The sequence below is a fragment of the Schistocerca americana genome, chromosome 1 (genome assembly GCF_021461395.2).
Source record: "Schistocerca americana isolate TAMUIC-IGC-003095 chromosome 1, iqSchAmer2.1, whole genome shotgun sequence".
In the NCBI taxonomy this organism is placed as follows: domain Eukaryota; kingdom Metazoa; phylum Arthropoda; class Insecta; order Orthoptera; family Acrididae; genus Schistocerca; species Schistocerca americana.
Window position 1 is genome coordinate 312498423 of NC_060119.1, and position 20448 is coordinate 312518870.

The 20448-nt window shown below is 42.8% G+C and overlaps 1 protein-coding gene across 4 annotated transcripts in view; it reads left to right on the plus strand.

The window, feature by feature from the left end:
• The window catches only part of LOC124622211, a 79573-nt gene that overhangs the window by 35994 nt on the left and 23131 nt on the right, over positions 1-20448 (plus strand). For all 4 annotated transcript variants that reach the window (XM_047147861.1, XM_047147884.1, XM_047147876.1 and 1 more), the window contains exons 3-5: positions 1094-1130; positions 2447-2491; positions 20284-20369. In XM_047147861.1, the coding sequence (XP_047003817.1) occupies positions 1094-1130; positions 2447-2491; positions 20284-20369 (168 nt within the window). The remainder of the gene's footprint in view (positions 1-1093; positions 1131-2446; positions 2492-20283; positions 20370-20448) is intronic.

Genomic DNA, 20448 nt, shown 5'->3' on the forward strand with positions numbered 1-20448 from the left:
AGCCACGCATGGAAGTGAAACATGGACGATAAATAGTTTGGACAAGAAGAGAATAGAAGCTTTCGAAATGTGGTGCTACAGAAGAATGTTGAAGATTAGATGGGTCGATCGCATAACTAATGAGAAGGTATTGAATAGAATTGGGGTGAAGAGAAATTTGTGGCTCAACCTGGCTAGAAGAAGGGATCGGTTATTGGGATATGTTCTGAAGCATCAAGCGATCACCAATTTAGTATTGGAGGGCAGCGTGGAGGTTAAACATCGCAGAGGGAGACCAAGAGATGAATACACTAAGCAGATTCAGAAGGATGTAGGTTGCAGTAGGCACTGGAAGATGAAGAGGCTTGCACAGGATAGAGTAGCATGGAGAGCTGCATCAAACCAGTCTCTGGACTGAAGACCACAACAACAATAACATAAAATTTTGTTAAGTGATATGGCCATTGAGAGGGCTAATTATGATAACGAGTCTTTCGAAAATTTCGATCTGATGCAACATGCAGTTACAGGTGATGGTTATCACACATATTATATAAATAGATACAACCAAGTGTGGTGTGACGATAAAACATGTTTATTTACGTAACTGTACGACACCCAAGTTGTAAACTAAGTACGTGAGGACTTTGTATCAACATACATGGCTGTGTATGAGAGAACTGACCCGTGACTGCTGACACAGTGACTAGTTGCGAAGACAACAGTACACGAGCTAAGCTTTGAAATTATTCCTACCATTTCATAGCCGGTTTTCCTGTTCCTAACCTCAAAACATGGCTTGGTGGTGGAGGGAGGGGGATTATTCCCAGTTTTGTTAATATAATGGAAATAATTTCTTTTTCGAGAGAATAAATAAAAGGTAATCTCAAGTACATTAAAGTCAATGGAAAATATCATGAGAAATATGATTTTACCTTTAATTTTGTACCAACCTCGTTACCTTATCCTCGTAATTCTCCAATCATGAAATGAAATTATGTGTGATGGACATTTGTGATCTTAATTATGTTATTCTTTTGTCTTTATCCGACATCCGGCATTGTGAAGTAATCGTTGACGACGTTGAACTGATAATACTTCCGTTTCTTTTCAGGTGTACGGCATTGCTATGATAATCGAATACCTCTATGGTAAGTCTAATTTGTATGCCAAAGCGCATCAGTTTACAGCAAAGAATATTCAAGACGATGGTAGTTTTTGTATACTTTCATTAATTACAAAATTAATTTGTAGGAAAACAATGTCTTTTAATTTAATAGTTCTCGGGACGTGCTCATACAGCCAACTGAACGCTGTAAATGTTATATTACAGATTACAGTTTTCTTTGACAATTCAAAGTAGACATTAGTGTAAGTCGTACTCTGGTACGAAGTTAGATTGCTTTACAAAGGACTAAAAGCGACATGAAACAAGTTTTACAATCACAGTATACTGAAGCGAGTAAACAAGACGAAAATGTAACAAAAGATACACAGAGGTAGTATGTTAAAAAAATCCTTCTGGTAACAAAATAAGAAATGATAAAATGCCGTTGGTACGCATTTGGGATATTCTCAATTTAATCCATGTGGATGACTATATATCTAAACTAACAGTAAAATGTTCTTTTGTATGTCCTGCAATAATTGTACCAAAAACTACGAATAGAGAACTGAATATTTGTGTAGGTGTGTAAGTACCATCTAGACAGAACAGGAGTATAGTTTACAAGAACCAGGTTTGGGCACTACAGCCATACGATTAGTTACACCAGTACTCAGACAAATGCATATAGGAGGTACATAATAACGTACATTTAGAGCTTGAACGTTCCGTATTATGTTGAGTACCACGTGGGAAGATGGTCAGTTAGTTGAGCTTTGGATTTCCCCTGGCAGTCTGATTGCTAAGAGCATTAGATTACCAGCCCAGGGAGCTATATCGGTGTGTTGGCACTGTTGACGAACACGTACTGCAGTTTATACTTTGCTATATCGTTGGATGCTAACCCTATGTGAAGGGTGCTTGGGAGATGATGTCCAGGGAGCCGGAGATTGCTTGCAAATAAGTTAATATGTGTGTGTGTGTGTGTGAGTGCGTGCGTGCGTGCGTGTGTGTGTGTGTGTATCTTCTTCCTCTCCGCAAAGATGTAGAGGGGTGGCGCTTAGGTTAAGCCGATAATGGTATTTCTTGAACTTACAATGATTAAATTTCAGCCGTGCTATAATTGTCGTGAAGCTACTTGATGTGTGCTCCTGTATTCACCTAAAGTAGTAATTTTACAATATACTATAGCCTCTTTGTCATAATTATTGATTTACTAACATTCTTAAGATTACGTCTTTCTTCAGAACAACGCATGTTTGGCTCTAGACAAACAATTACGTAATAGTTCGCACGTTCTATTATCAAAAATTTTCTTTATTATTGTTATTATTATTGTATACAAATACTTTTCTTTTTCAGTTATGCCATCGACATACTCGGAGCTGAAATACAAGTGGAGCTTTGGTAAGTAAGAGACGATATGCCCTTCACACTCTGTGGAAAAACTGATGAATTTTCTTTTGTGGAAAACATACATGGTGCCATGTAATGTTTCTGCATCCTGATAAAATCTGAATCTATATCTTAAACTATCAGGAGTATATAGGTCATCATCAGATGTAATAATACTGTAAAGCAAATAGATTTTAGACGGTTCAGAGTGAATATGCGTTTGCTATTTTTAATAAACTGTATATATATATATATACACGTTGTAGTTCGAAGATTGCTTTGATGAAGCTCTCTACGCTAGTCTATTCTGTGCAAGCTTCTTTATCTCTGCGTAACTCCTGCAGCCTCTATTCATTTGAATAAGCGCCTTGCCGTCCCTCTACAGCTTCCCCCCCCCCTCCCCCCTCGCCCCTCCCCCCTCCACCATCCCCCCCTCTCTCTCTCCTCTCTCTCTCTCTCTCTCTCACACACACACACACACACACACACACACACACACACCCCTGTTACTACACTGACGATTTCTTGATGCCTCAGGATGTGTCCTACCAACTATTAATGGATCCATTCCTCAGATCCATTCCCCCAGTTAGATTCAATACCTGCTCGTTATTTACATGGTCTATCCACCTAATCTTCAACATTCTTCTATAGCACCACATTTCAAAAACTATTTTCTTCTTGCCTGAGCTGTTTATTGTCAACTTTCACATCCGTACAAGACTATGCTACAGACAAATACGTTCAGAAATACTTCCTAACGCATAATTTCTACTAATTTTCAATGTCTGTTTATCAGGCAGGCATGCATGTCTCAAGGAACAGACATTGTAAAATAAGTTTTGTAAGCACAGACAGCCAAAACGACGAGAATAACGTTGGACGTGGTCTCACTGTCTATTGCGGGAATCCAGGTAATATTGTGAGCGTTAGGGGATGTAGAAGGTGTGATGCATGGAGGTTTGGATCGGTCCGGAAAGCGTGCATGGATAGCCGAAATGGTTAAGGCGGCCGCTCGTGATAAGCTGGATATCCGGGTTCGAGTACCGGTCCGACAGAAATTTTCATGTCAATAATACGTAGTATATCTACGCAGCTGATATCAAAGAATTGGCAATCAGTGAACAAATTTCGTGAAACTTAAAAATCTGTTCGGTGTTAACAAATTTCACTTTTTCAGAAACGCTTGCTATTGCCAGTCTGCATTTTATATTCTCTCTGCTTCGCCCATGGACAGTTATTATCCTGTTGCAATTATATAATTCATATATTACTTTTAGTGTTCCCTCAGAGTCAATTGATTTAATTCGACTATATTCCATTACCGCTATTTTTCATCTGTTGATGCTCATCTTACGACCTCTTTTCAAACCGTTACTCATTCCGTTCAACTGATCTTTCAAGTTCCTTGGGGCCTCTGTCATAAATACTACGTCATAGCAAACCTCTCTGAGCTTTAATACCATTCTGATTTAATTTCTCTACTGCTTACACTATCTACAATTTTAATCACATCGGGAGTATGCTATATACTTTCGAAACTTGTAACTACAATCTGACTTCTGCAGAACTTGTAGATAACATCTCACTTCCTGTAGAAATTTACCCTGGTTCCTTCAGAATCTGGAAGGGTATATTTCAGTCAACGTTGACAAAAGGTTTCTCTAAATCTACTAACGTTCTAAATGTAGAGTTTGCCTTTTTTAAAACTGACTTCTGTGATAAATACATTAGACAGTATTGCCTCCCGTGTTCCTACATATACGCACATGGCAGTAATATCTTGTACATAAGATATAAAAAGGTCAGAGCATTGGCGGAGCTGACATGTTTACTAAGGTGAGTCATGCGAAAAGATTTTCGACGTAGTTATGGTCGAACGACGGGAATTAACTGCCTCTGAACGCGGAATGATAGTTGGAGACGATGCATGGAACATGCCATTTCGAAAATCGCTAAGAAATTCAGTATTCCGAGATCCACAGTGTCAAGAGTGTGCCGAGAATACCAAATTTACGGCATTACTTCTCATCGCGGGCAACACAGTGGTCAATGGTCTTCAATTAACGACCAATAGCAGCGACGTTTGCGTAGAATTGTCAGTGCTTACAGACAAACAACACTGTGTGAAATAACCGCAGAAATCGATGTGGGAGATACAACGAATGTATTCGTTAAGACAGTGCGGCAAAATCTGCGTAAATGGCAGCAGATGACCGACGCAAGTGGCTGTGCCAAAAACCCGACATCGTCTGCAGCGCCTGTCCTGTGCTCGTGATCTTATCGGTTGGACCCTAGACGGTTGGAAAACAGTGAAACCGCGGCATGGTCAGATGAGTCCCGATTTCAAATTGTAAGAGCTGATGGTGCGGTTCGAGTGTGGCACAGACCCCACGAAGCTGTGGACCCAAATTGTAAACAAGGCACTGTGAAAGCTGATGACGGTTCCATAATGATGTGAGCTGTGTTTACATGGAACGGTCTGGGTTCTCTGGTCTAACTGAATCGATAATTGACTCGAGACAGTTACGTTCGGCAACCTGAAGACCATTTGCAGCCATTCATGGACTTCATGTTCTAAAACATATCATGGAGTCACAATTGTTCACGAATGGTTTCAAGAACAATCTGATTTGGGCACTAACAGTGCCGACATAAACCCATCTGACATTTGTGGGACATAATGGAGAGGTCAGTTCGTGCACAAAATGCTACACAAACAACAGTTTCGCAATAATGAACGGCCATAAAGGCAGCATGGCTCAAAATTTGTACAGGGTACTTCCATCGACATGTCGAGTTCATGTCACGTCGAGTTGCTGTACTACGCCGTGCAAAAGCGGATCCGACACGATAACTGGAGATATTCCATGACTTTTGCACCTCAGTGTATTCATTTCCGTCAGCCTTCTTTTGAACTGGAACTGTTACGTTCTTCTTCAAGTACGATGCTATTTATCTGCCTCATATATCTTGCATACCTTATGAATCAGGTCATGTTCTATAAAGGATCTGCCGGCCGGTGTTGCCGAGTGGTTCTAGGCGTTTCAGTATGAAACCGCGCTGCTGCTACGGTCGCAGGTTCGAATCCTGCCTCGGGCATGGTCGTGTTTGATGTCCTTAGGTTAGTTAGGTTTAAGTAGTTCTAAGTTCTAGGGGACTGATGACCTCAGATGTTAAGTCCCATAGTGCTCAGAGCTATTTGAACCATTAAGGATCTCAGTAATTTTGAGAGTATGTCATCTACTCCTAGTGCCTTGTGCCGAGTTAGATCTTTCAGTGTTATCTTACAGAGCTTTCCGTATTGTCATATGTCCCATCTGATCTTCAACTACTTCCTTCCTTCTTTCTTTTTGTAATATTGTCTTCACTTTCAGAGAGTGACCCAAGCTTTGCAAGAATAAATTGTGACCGCCGGTGATCAGCATGTTCCCTTTGCTCTTCAACGTATACGCCGAGAATCCAATAAACGAATGTAAAGATACATAATACACTATGTGATCAAAAGTAACCGGACACCTGGCTGAAAATTATTTAAAAGTTTGTGGCGCCCTCCATCGGTAAAGCTGGAATTCAATATGGTGTTAACCCACCCTTAGCCTTGATGACAGCTTCCACTCTCGAAGGCATACATCTAATCAGGTGCTGGAAAGTTTCTTGGTGAATGGCAGTCATTCTTCACGGAATGCTGCACTGAGGAGAGGTATCGATGTCGGTCGGTGAGGCCTGGCACGAAGTCCGCGCTCCAAAACATCCCAAAGATGTTCTATAGGATTCAGGTCAGGACTCTGTGGCGGCCAGTCCATTACAGGGATGTTATTGTTGCGTAACCACTCCACCACTGGCCGTGCATTATGAACAGTGCTCGATCGTGTTGAAAGATGCAGTCGCCATCCCCGAATTGCTCTTCAACAGTGGGAAGCAAGAAGCTGTTTGAAACATTAATGTAGGCATATGTAGTGATAGTGCCACGCATAATAACAAGGGGTGCAAGCCTCCTCCGTCAAAAACACGAAGACACCATAACACCACCGCCTCCGAATTTTACTATTGGCTCTACAGACGCTGGCGGATGACATTCACCGGGCATTCGCCATACCTACACCCTGCTATCGGATCGCCACATTGTGTATCGTGATTCGTCACTCCACACAACGTTTTTACACTGTTCAATCGTCCAATGTTTACGCTCCTTACACTAAGCGAGGCGTCGTTTGGCATTTACTGGCGTGATGTGTGGCTGCTAAGCAGCCGCTCGATCAGAAATACATGCTTTCTCATCTCCTGCCTAACTTTCATACTACTTGCAGTGGATCCTGATGCAGTTTGGAATTCCTGTGTGATGGTCTGGATAGGTGTCGGCCTATTACACATTAGACCCCCTTCAACTGTCGGCAGTCTCTTGTCAGTCAACAGACGAGGTCGGCTTGTATGCTTCTCTGCTGTACGTGTTCCTACACGCTTCCACTTCACTATCACATCGGAAACAGTGGACGCAGGGATGTTTAGGAGCGTGGAATTCTCGCGTACAGACGTATGACCCAACCACCTGACCACATTCGAAGTCCGTGAGTTCCGCGGAGCGTCGCATTTTGTCATTCACGATGTTTAATGACTACTGAGGTCGCCGGCAGGAGTACCTAGCAGTAGGTGGCAGCACAGTGCACCTACTATGAGAAACGTGTTTTGGGTGTCTCCGGATATTTTTGATCACATAGTATATGTTGCAGGAATAACTACATACGGGGAAAACATAAAAAATGCCTAAATCTTCAGATGATACAGCAGTGTTTGCCTAATCTGGAAATATTTTCCAAGAGACCGTAGAAGACATGAACAATATGAAAATAGATAAGAAGCAAACCGAAGTCACCGTAAGTAGGGAAGTTCCAACAACAGCAAACTTACGTCAGGATGGAGAGAATCTGAAGCAAGTCACAAGCTTTATGTACTTGGACAGTAGAATAGCAGAGAATGGCAGATTAAGAGGTTAAATACCAAAATGCACAAGCTAAAATAGCATTCAGCAAGAAGAAGCTACTAACACCGAAAAATATTAGACCAAACACCAGGGAACAGTGTGTAAACCTTTTATTTGGAATGTTACCCTATATGACCCGCGGACACGGTCGCTAGGTGAGTGAGAACTGAAAAGGCTTTTAAGGGAGGGTGTTGTAAAGATGTCATGGAGGGAGAGAATGATCAATGAAAATATTCAGCAACGCAGGAGAGAAAAGACTGTTGTGGAGGGAGAATCGATGCTTTGGACACCTATACAGACATTGCCCTTCATTGCGAAATTAATAGAGGGGAAAAGAAATTAGGAAGAATGCACGAGGAAGTCTAAGAATTCAATACACCAGGAAGGTAAAACAAGATCCGAAACTGACTTAGAGACGGTAGGGAAAAATGGAAAACAAAAATTGCTCCCACCAGCCTATGAAATGAGGACAGAAGAAGAAAAATTCTTTAAGTTCGTTCCCTTGTATAGTCGTATATTCCTCCACTTTTCAGCTTGTCCTTGTTACCACTGACTTGTCAGCTGAACTTTTAATACTCTTGCATATCCTATTTCATGCAAAGGTCCCTTTAATTTCCCTAAATGTGGCATCTATATATTCCATAGTCACGAGTAGTCACTTGTTCGATTCCCAGCTGCGTCGGAGATTTTCTCCGCTCAGGGACTGGGTGTTGAGTTGTCTTCATCATCATTTCATCCCCATCCGGCGCTCAGGTCGCCCAATGTGGCATCGAATGTAATAAGACCTGCACCAAGGCGGCCGAACCTGCCCCGCAAGGGGCCTCCCGGCCAATGCGGCCAAACGCTCATTACCATGTAGTAGTTTATATGTTATATTGCGATCAAGAAGATTAAAATTTATAATTGATATCGGTCAGTCAAATATTTGGCGTCACCCCTGCATGCCTGAATCTTCTGGATGACGAACCAACATTTCCTTATGTTTTCACAACAGAAGAAATGTTTCCATGTGGTGAACTGGCTCATTGTTGAAGACAGGGGATTTCGGTCGGAGCGAGGTTCAAACGACCGTCCGGCCACCAAGATTAAAACTTGCCTTTTCAAAGGACTTTGATTTCCTACTCTTTCGCAACCCGAGATTCTACTCTGTCTCTAGTATGTCGACACGATGCGAAACACTACTCTTCCTTGCTTTACGAAAGTTTATCACCTACGGATACATGATGTGGCATTGACGTCCCTATGATTCTCCATAGCAGTTTGTCAAGTGGATTATGACCCTTGTTGACCAAGCTGGCTACCACACCTGCCAAAGCAACAATATGGTAATACTCTCAAGTATGGAACTATCTACACTCATGCTCATAAATTAAGCATAATTGCAGAATGCGGTGCCACACAACGTGACACTACACGAAACTGGCGCTAATAGCATAGCCACATAGGGAACACACACGACACAGATATGTAAGTCCACGGTATTGGTGATACATGGAGAAAACCGTCTCGAAACACAAGTGCTACAAAACGCCACTGTTTCCTGCGCATGTACCCCGACATCAATTTGGGATATGATCACCATGCACACATACACAGGCCGCACAACGGGTTGGAATACTCTGGATCAGGTGGTCGAGCAGCTGCTGTGGTGAAGCCTGCCATTCTTGCACCATTGCCTGTCGGAGGTCCTGAAGTGTCGTAGGGGTTTGAAGACGTGCAGCGATACGTCGACTGAGAGCATTCCAGACGTGCGCGATGGGATTTAGGTCTGGAGAACAGGCAGGCCACTTCATTCGCCTGATATGTTCTGTTTCAAGGTACTCCTCCACCATGGCAGCTCGGTGGGGCCTTGCGTTTTCATCCATCACCCAAGAAAAGGCGGACATACTGGTGCAAAATGTCGTCCCGATACATCTGACCTGTTACAGTTCATCTGTCAAAGACATGCAGGGGTGTACGATCACCAATCACAATCCCAACCCACACCATCGAACCACGACCTCCGTAAAGGTCCCTTTCAAGAACATTAAGGGGTTGGTATCTGGTTCCTGGTTCACGCCAGATGGAAACCCAGCGAGAATCACTGTTCAGACTATACCTGGACTCGTCTGTGAACATAACCCGGAACCACTGTTCCAAGAACCATGTACTGTGTTCTTGACACCAAGCTTTACGGGCTCTCCTGTGACCAGGGGTCAGTGGAATGCACCTTGCAGGTCTCTGGGCGAATAAACCATGTCTGTTCAGTCGTCTGTAGACTGTGTGTCTGGAGACAAGTGCTCCAGTGGCTGCGGTAAGGTCCCGAGCAAGGCTACCTTCAGTCTCCGTGGCCGTCTGCGAGCACTGATGGTGAGATATCGGTCTTCTTCTGCTGTTGTACGCTGTGGACGTCCCGTGCTGTAAGTTCGAGCGGGAGTCGAACTGTTGGCTCACACGCGTTCGTCTTACGTAGCACGAATACTAAAGCACTTCTTTTTCATTTTGTTCGTTATTGTTCGTTGCATTTGGTCGTGGCTGACGTCACATGGCACCTGTTGAAGTTTATCGTTGATCCCTTCACTCTTATTTTATTTGCAGAGAGCAACCAGCTCTGTGACCGAACACGCTGAGCTACCGTGCCGGCCGACGTGATCACCATGAACTCTAAATCTGTGATTCAAACGTCGTGGTCCTCCCTTTGTGAGATATTGAAGTAAGTACGTTTTTTGTAAACTTTTGTTAATGTTGACGTTGAAATCTATTGTACAAAAATTCGAGAAATATCGTAGAATGTGAAAGCTGGGTGGCCGGAAACGGCATTTGCTGTGCAAATATTGCCAAGTAGGTGTCTCGGACCACGCTGCGTAGCAGTATGCCGTAAGGCAGGCCTACGCTACGAGAATAAAGCTCTATTTCTAACTGAACCAACTTACTACCTAGATGTACGTTCACACGAATGTTGTGTATGTAAATACGACAGACGCTAGTACCTGTGGCATCACAAAGAGCTTCGGAAAACTATTTACATTTGTGTATTCTCCTAGGTTTACGTGGGCTGTAACAGATAAATCAACTGGTCATTCATAAAAAATAAAGGCTCTTATACGCTGCAAAAAGCAACTACTGTATTAAATATCTGAATTTCAGATGGAAGATCTGTATATTTTCCTGTACGTGGCTGTATGCTTCTTTGTTGACATTGCATGGCAATTTTGTACATACGCAAATGAAATAAACAATTGACTAACAATGATTTCGTAGCCAGGCAAATCACATAAGTTTTGTCTTAAAAAAAAAAAAAAAACTTTATCCTTAATTTAATCAAACTGTTGACCATGGACTGAAAGGCACATTTGCAGTCGTCGTTAGAAATAATGATTAACAGATGTAATTACAGTGTGAATGATATGGTAGAGCATGCACAGGCGCTTCGACAACACATATCGTCCGGGGTAGTTAGGTATTCGTCATAGACAGCATCTTTGAGTGGTCCCCAAAAAAAGGAATCAAGAGGAGTCAAATGGGGGGGGGGGGGGGGAATGATGGGGGGCTGGCAGACCATTTGACTATAGAATTTCGTTCTATCAAACGTCCAGGAAAGCTCTCATTCAGTATTTGCGTTGCAACACGGGACGAGTGAGCTGCACAAACATCGTATTGCAGCCACTGTCGAATATCCAGAGGCACCTCTTCTAGAAGAACCGGTAGAAAGTGTGCATGCGAATGTCAATTTAGAAGGCCTGAGATTAAGTAAGATCCTAAAATGTAATTTCCTATGAGGTCGCACCATAGGTTTTCGCTCCACGACCGTTAACGTTGCACCTGACAGAGCCAGTGTGGATTTTCCGCTGCCCAGCAGTGTGTGTTATGCAAATTTACATTCGCGTGGTTAGTAAACGTTGCTTCATCGATAAAGAGAAGAAAGAAGTTGGGTCGTCTCTCAGTTGCTGAAGTGCAAACCTACAAAATTCGGTACGACGTTCGAAATCACAGTCTTCGAGTGCCTGGTGTAGTGACAGATGATAGGGATGGAAATTCTGTCGATGCAGGATGCTAATGATACTCGCCCGGGTGATTTCAAATTCCTTGGCAATATTTTTCGAACCACTGTGCAGATTCATTAGCGTCGCAGCCACAACAGCTGCTTCGTGTTCTCTATCAGTTGCAGTCTCCTACCTTGTCCTCTTTTCGATGTTCAAGCAGCCTATGGCGTTAGCATCTTAAAAATTCGTACAATTTGCTGACGCGTCGGGCATGGCGATCCGGATAGATAGCACTATACCGCTGTCCTGTTTTTACGGCATTTCTTTTACATTCACCATTTAAAAGTGCTATATCCAACTTCTCCTCATTGGTGCACGCAACGAATGTTGAAGCAGAAGTCAGAGGCCTGCAGTGCAGACAAGTAAACAGACAAATTATTTGACATCCAGCCACAGCGTAGCACGAGAGCTCTGCTTGGCAGTGTTAGCACCGGTAATGTGGATTCCGGTCACCGTGCTCTCAAATTCTAGGATATTTCTCAAATTTTTTAACGTCAAGTTTCAACGTCAACTTTGACAAACGCTACATCACTGTAATTATCTGCTAAAGAGCTATCGAACGCAATAAAACGTATATGGTTCCATTTTAAAAACTCGTTGATACCAGCGCTAGAAGCATTAACGAAACAAAAAACCCCTGTCCCTCGATGCTCTAACATTTGCTGAAAAGTGCGTTTCGAAATGTGTTACCGTTCACGAAATAAAAGATGCGTTACGTCTAACGTGACTCACATATGTACTGGGCGATTCAGAAGTATGCACACAAATTAAAGGAGCTGGTAAAATAGTCAAAATACAACAACTCTGGAATAGAAATTTATGCCTGGGCAGCAATTCCGAGAAAGTGAAAGCTTTGCAGTGTCAGGAAGAAACAAGGGCAATCAAGGCACACGCGCCTTAAGCTCAACAAAGATAATGTACTGTTTACTCAGCAATATTGTACAATACAGAAGGTGTTGAAAATGGCGATCACCACATTCAGTACAGGCATAACATCTTCGTAAAAAATTCTGGTGCACTCTACCTAGTACAACAAACATTGCACGCTCAAATCTCATCAGACGTTGCAAGTATCCTGACGAGAAGAATTTTTTGATCGGGGTTTGCTGTCACATACACAATGCTTTTGATATTGACTCACAAAAAAAGTAAAAATAAACTCAAGAGATGTCAGATCAGGGGCAGACAGGTGATCCCTTTTCGATCCAGTGCCTGGGATGTGTAGTATTGTATGGCTACCTCACGCCATTCATCTGATGCCTCCTGATCTTCTTTTGGGGTCATTTCCTAATTTAATTCCCTCAGCATCACCCGACTTAATTCGACTACAATCCATTATCCTCGTTTGCTTTTGTTCATGTTCATCCTATATCCTCCTGTTAAGACACTGTCCATTCCGTTCAACTGCTCTTCCAAGTCCTTTGCTGTCTGTGTCAGAATTACAATGTCATCGGCGAACCTCAAAGTTTTTATTTCTTCTCCATCCATTTTAATACCTACTCAGAATTTTTCTTTTATTTCCTTTACTGCTTGCTCAATATACAGATTGAATAACATCGGGGAGAGGCTACAATCCTGTCTCACTCCCTTCCCAACCACTGCTTCCCTTTCATTCCCCTCGACTCTTATAACTGCCATCTGGTTTCTGTACAAATTGTAAATAGCCTTTCGCTCCCCGTATTTTGCCCCTGTCACCTTTAGAATGAAAAAGAGACTATTCCGGTCAACATTGTCAAAAGCTTTCTCTAAGTATACAAATGCTAGAAACGTAGGTTTGCCTTTCCTTAATCTTTCTGCTAAGATAAGTCGTAAGGTCAGTATTGCCTCACTTGTTCCAATATTTCAAAGGAATCCAAACTGATCTTCCCCGAGGTCGGCTTCGACTAGTTTTTCCATTCGTCTATAAAGAATTCGTGTTAGTAATTTTAAAGTCTGAGGGCATTTCGCCTGTTTCATACATCTTGCTCACCAGATGGTAGAGTTTTGTCATGACTGGCTCTCCCAAGGCCATCAGTAGTTCTAATGGAATGTTGTCTACTCCAGGGGCCTTGTTTCGACTCAGGTCTTTCAGTGCTCTGTCAAACTCTTCATGCAGTGTCGTGTCTCCCATTTCATCTTCATCTACATCCTCTTCCATTTCCATAATATTGCCCTCAAGTACATCGCCCTTATATAGACCTTCTCTATACTCCTTCCACCTTTCTGCTTTCCCTTCTTTGCTTAGAACTAGGTTTCCATCTGAGCTCTTGATATTCATGCAAGTGGTTCTCTTTTCTCCAAAGGTCTCTTTAATTTTCCTGAAGGCAGTATCTATCTTACCCCTAGTGAGATCCTTACATTTGTCCTCTAGCCACCCCTCCTTAGCCATTTTGCACTTCCTGTCGATCTCATTTTTGAGACGTTTGTATTCCTTTCTGCCTGCTTCATTTACTGCATTTTTATATTTTCCCCTTTCATCAATTAAATTCAATATATCTTCTATTACCCAAGATTTTTGCTAGCCCTCGTCTTTTAACCTACTTGATCCACTGCTGCCTTCACTACTTCATCCCTCAGAGCTACCCATTCTTCTTCTACTGTATTTCTTTCCCCCATTCCTGTCAATTGCTCTCTTATGCTCTCCCTAAACTCTGTACAACCCCTGATTTAATCAGTTTATCCAGGTCCCATCTCCGTAAACTCTCACTTTTTTGCAGTTTCTTCAGTTTTAATCTACAGTTCATAACCAATAGGTTGTGGTCAGAGTCCACATCTGCCCCTGGAAATGTCTTACAATTTAAAACCTGGTTTCTAAATCTCTGTCTTACTATTATATAATCTATCTGAAACCTGTCAGTATCTCCAGGCTTCTTCCATGTATACAACCTTCTTTTATGATTATTGTACCAAGTGTTAGCTATGATTAATTCCCACCTTTTTGCAGTTTCTTCAGTTTTAATCTACAGTTCATAACCAATAGATTATGGTCAGAGTCCACATCTGCACCTGGATATGACTTACAATTTAAAACCTAGTTCCTAAAACTCTGTCTTACCATTATATAGCCTATCTGAAACCATCCAGTATCTCCAGGCCTCTATATGTATACAACCTACTTTCATGTATCTTGAACCAAGTGTTAGCTATGATTAAGTTACGCTCTGTGCAAAATTCTACCAGGCAGCTTCCTCTTTCATCTGTTACCCCCATTCAATATTCACCTACTACGTTTCCTTCTCTTCCTTTTCCTACTGTCGAGTTTCAGTCAACCATGACTATTAAATTTTCGTTTCCCTTCACCACCTGACTAATTTCCTTTATCTCATCATACATTTCATCAAATTCTTCATCATCTGCAGAGCTAGTTGGCATATAACTTGTTCTACTGTAGTAGGCATGGGCTTCGTGTCTATCTTGGCCACAATAATGCGTTCACTATGCTGTTTGTAGTAGCTTACCCGCACTCCAATTTTTTTTTCATTATTAAACCTACTCCTGCATTACCCCTGTTTGATTGTGTATTTATAACCCTGTATTCACCTGACCAAAAGTCTTGTTCCTCCTGCCACCGAACTTCACTAATTCCCACTATATCTAACTTCAACCTATCCATTTCCCTTTTTAAATTTTCTAACCTACCCGCCCGATTAAGGGATCTGACATTCCACGCTCCGATCCGTAGAACGCCAGTTTTCTTTCTCCTGATAACGACGTCCTCTTGAGTAGACCCCGCCCGGAGATCCGAATGGGGGACTATTTTACCTCCGGAATATTTTTCTCTAGCGGACGCCATCATCTTTTAACCTTACAGTAAAACTGCATGCCCTCGGTAAAAATTACGGCTGCAGTTTCCCCTTGCTTTCAGCCGTTCGCAGTACCAGCGCAGCAAGGCCGTTATGGTTAGTGTTACAAGGCCAGATCAGTCAATCATCCAGACTGTTGCCCCTGCAACTACTGAAAAGGCTGCTGCCCCTCTTCAGAAACCACACGTTTTTCTGGCCTCTCAACAGATAACCCTCCGTTGTGGTTGCACCTACGGTACGGCTATCTGTATCGTTGAGGCACGCAAGCCTCCCCACCAACGGCTAGGTGCATATTTCATGGGGGGGGGGGGGGGGGGGGGAGGAAGTAAGCAGTACTCATGTTGATATACAAGTAAAAAAATGAATTAAAAAAACAAAAAACAATTATTTAGAAAAAAGACAAATATTTTGTGAAATGATTTGTCTAAAAATAAGAAAACAGTTTAGATAAACATCTGAGGCGCGTTTTAATGATGGTCGAAATGATATGTCTCAAGATATGGCTTTGCCACAGTCTGGGGGCTTGTTTATAGAATTAATCTTCACAACGCAGCGGAGTGTGCAGTGGTTTGAAACTTCCTGGCAGATGAAAATCGTTCGTTGGACTGGGACTCGAAACTGTGATCTTTGCGTTTCGGGGGCAAGTGCTGTACCATCTTAGCTATCCAAGCATATTCATGGCCACCCCTTCCCCCTCACAGCTTTACTTCCGTCAGTAACTGATCTCTTTCCTTTCAGGAGTGCTAGTCGTGTAAGGCATGGAGGAGAGCTTCTAAGAAGTTTGGACGTTAGGTCGTATTTGTTTTCGTTCCGTTACAACATCTGACCAACACTGAGGACGATGTGAAGAAACTTACGACCCAGTAAGAAGAATATTTCGTAACACTGATACAGCTTAGAGTGACGTGCAACTTTAGAGAGGCATACTCGCTATTCCTACAGAGTAATCCTAAAAAGTAGACACGACAATGTTTCACCAAACCTACAGAATGAACCACAGCATAAATCATGACTAATGAGATTTCTATTTCTACATATCAGAGTTAGAAAATTAAAAAAAAATTCTTTAATGATGGATTCCCTACTTTCTAGTTGCATAAACATAGATAACATAACAGTTATTAAATTGCAGAGCGACCTACATTTATATATAAGACGTATAACGTAACATGAAAACTTGGTTCAAATGGCTCTGAGCACTATGGGACTTAACATCTATGGTCATCAGTCCCCTAAAACTTAGAACTACTTAAACCTAACTAACCTAAGGACATCACACAACACCCAGTCATCACGAGGCAGAGAAAATCCCTGACCCCGCCGGGAATCGAACCCGGGAACCCGGGCGTGGGAAGCGAGAACGCTACCGCACGACCACGAGCTGCGGACTGAAAACTTGGAATGGTATGCGCAATTAAAGTAAAATTCTCAGTTAGGTGCAAAGGAAACTCAAAAATAGTAGCTATATTGTTTCCCAATAATATATCAAATGGAATCAACAAATAAATTTATAATGTGAAACAACATAACATGAAATGTAAATTCTAAGAATAAGGGGTAAATTTTTAGTTATTAAGACCTCTTTTTACGTACAGATCTACTCGTAGTTTTGGCTTTATAAGCCATTTTCCACTGTTTACCCAGAAAAAGGTGCAACACGCTTAAAATTGGCAGCCAGTTTACTAGGTGTGTTAGCGTGCTTAATGGTTTACAAATCGTTTTATTTGTAAACAATTACGAATGGTAGCGTCTTGCGGGAATATACACTGTTAGAAAAAACTTTGTTCACACTTTTAGAGGTTTCCAGTTCACTCAAGATTTATTGTTGCAACAGTGCATATGGAGCACAGCAAATGATTACATTTACAGATCAATAGCTCAAGAGGTTCTGAGGTATCAGGTATCGACCCATGCCGAAACACCCATATTGGTAAGTGTTGTAACCTCCACGGGCTGCAATGCAGGCACTGACTCTGGTATCCAGTCGATCGTGCAGGCGGCGAATACTCTCCTGGGATACGTTATGCCAGTCCTGCTCGATCCGCTCACGTAGTTCGATAAGAGCTGTTGACAAGTCGCACGAGTCACTTCTTGTACCATCACACCCCACATGCGCTCGATTTGAGAGAAGTCCGAAGATCATGACTGAGCCGTGGTAAAAATTGCTGTTTTGAAGAGCGCGCAGCATCGTGTGGTGTAAAGCAGTCGCCCTCCGTGTCTGGCGGTGGCGCCGCTGTGGCAGTCGCAGCTTTGGTGTCTCCCTCTGGTGGGAAAGGGGGAAGGTTGCCTGTTCACGTGCATTTAAGGGGCGCTATCAGCTCGCCAGTGGGTCAGTCTGAGTCAGTCTGGGTGAGTCCGGAGTGAGTCTGGGGTTAATCTCTCGTCCCCAGCTTGCTAGTCTGTCTCTCGTCCGAATTCGTGGCGCAGTGAGAGAACTCAACGAGTGGTCGTCCGGTCGGGGGCTTAGTTCCTGCAACTGAGTCTGCGCGTTAGGCCGCCAGTCTGCTCGAGTTGCTCAGGCAACCGTCATTGGCAGTTGGATCGATCGGTTGATTGGTCGGTCGCGCTTTGGGAGTGCTGCGTCAGGTCTTCCCCAGAAATCGCAATTTGTTAGAAGTTAAGTGATTGGTGATATGTTGTTTCATTTACTTGTTAATTTCTACTAGTTTTCTTGGTGAGGTTACCAGCGGCTTTGTTTTGGGGTCGTTCCACCATTCTTCTCCGTTTGCCCACCCACAGGAAGGTGGTTATTTGTGAATTGGGTGGTCCGTTTTTCCCTTGTGGAGTAGGGGCGGGTTAGAGCAACCTGCGGTTCGGGTTGTTCGGTAATCTCCCTATCAATCTGCCGTACACTAATAGCTGTCTCTGTCGTGTTTGTCGGATTCGGTGTGTTAACGAATTTATTGCTTGAGGTGCAACAGCCTAATTTCTGAAATATGTTTTTATCTTGCCTATCATCCTGTGAGGCGGTACATGTGTACTGTAGAGCATGTTTGGCCAACCTTGTATAATTTTATGTAAGATTGCATTTCATGGGCTTTTATTTAAATGGTCATTTTAGTATATAAAGTTGCCACCCTTCCACCGTAAGACTTTTCTTAGAATTTAAAATCAAGTTGCACCTTCGGTGGCAAGTTAATTTTTTAATTTTAGTGTTTTGTACCATTTCCATCCTGCCTACGGGGTGCATAGTTTGTGTGCTTGTGTGAATTGTTAAAACTTTTACTTTAAGGTAATCTGGTGTGTTGCAGATTTGCACCTGTGTAGTCTTTCAGGGGTTGTTGTGAGCGGTCGTGACTACGGCTGTGTCAAAAGGGAGCGGCAAGGTTCTCAGCCCGAAAGCTCATACACTCAAAAATTTGTTTCTTTCTGCCTCTGTATAAATTGTAACTTGGTATTTAGAGGGTGTTTTCTGCTTATTATTTTAAATCCGTTTCTTAAAAAAAAGGGCTTTTAGGAATAAAATTCCCGTTTGTTAAAAGGAATTTCATTTTGATTTCATCAGTTACTCCCTGGTAACTACTTCCACGCTCACATAGTGTGATTAAATGTGTTAATGTTCTTGATGAATCGCTAGTAAATAAAGTAAATTATTAAGAAAAGGTTTTGAAAGTAAATTCACGGTTCAATGCCTTCTAGGAAAGTTGCTGCACATCTTGCAGAACACTTTGAGTTTCACGGGCAGTGCGTGGGCGTGGGCGAGCATTATCCTGTTAGAACAACACATCAACTTCCTTTTGCTAGTTTGACAAAAGAATAGGTCAAACAACATTCTGCACGTACCGAGTGCTGGTCAGCGTACCCTCCATAAACACCAAAGGTGAACGAGAGCTGTAACTTATCTCACCTGAGACCATGTGGCGTGGAATGGGGCCGGTGTGTCTTGGACGAATGGACTCTATGGGACGGCGCACACCAGGTTTACGTCGTACGCGCAAACGTCCATCATTTGTGTGCTGGCAGAACCTGCTTCCATCGCTGATGACCACGGCGCGCCATTCCAACTTCCAAGTGATCCTCTGACGGCACCTCTCGAGGCGAGCACGTTGATGATGTGGCGTGAGTGGAAGACGGGCTAGAGGTGTGCGTACCCGTAGTCCCACTGCTAATAACCAGTTTGGAACAGTTCGTGTTGACATGCCTGGGCTTACAAACCATCTTATCTGTGCTGCGGTAGCTGTACAATCTGCCACTGCTTCCCTTACAAGACGATGATCCTGTTGGGTTTCTGTGTAGCATGGATGCCCAGAACTTTATCTGAGAGTGTTGGAATGTTTACGTGACCACTGATACTAACGTTTTATCAGTGACGCAGCATGTTGAACTCGTGTGGCAGTTCTCCGAAACGACCATCCCGCCACCCCAAAGGCCATAATTTGGCCTCTTTCAAACTCAGTCACATGGCTGTAGGAAGCACGTCTCCGTGGCATGGCTGCCTGCTTGCTTCACACGTTCGCATCACACTGAGTCTTCTGGCTGTGAACATCCCTATTGAAGGGTAGACACAAATGGCGCTCTGGTAACTATGCCACTCCACTATCTATTCACGGACGACGTTGAAACCATTATCAGTACATCTACTACTCCTAAGTTGGCATATGCCGACAACAATGAAAAACGACATTGTCTTTCCAAGTGTGTTAATATTTTGTTTCCGGCACTGTATATTCAGTATACTCTTTACCAAAAATGTAGTGTGTAAACCATTACACACTGTAGCACATCGTATGTATTAGCCGCTGCAATATTTTAATTCGTGTGATACCTAGGTCTGTGTTGACACTAGAAAATGGCTTCTTAAGCCAAAACAAGTGCTGTATTTAAGAAGAGGTCTTAACGAACATGTAGCCAAAGTGGAAAAATGTCGCCTTCATTCGAGAAAAGTTTGACTGTGGGACCCATTATAAAAAAGATGTACACTTCAAGCACGAGATTCACTGGGTGAAGATTGGATGTGACACGTGACCAGCACTTGGAATTACTTGGTGAGTCGCCGTGTGTACGTTTGTTCTGTTGCAGACGTGCAGTTGATGTCGTACATCACCCTGTGTCTGGGCCTGCTCACTCTGCTGATCAACTGTATCCTGATAGTGGGCGTCTGTACGGTAAGCAGTTGCGCGTTACTGGAACGATGATCACCCACTTTCAGTATTTATTTCATGACACACTTTTCCTCAACTACAT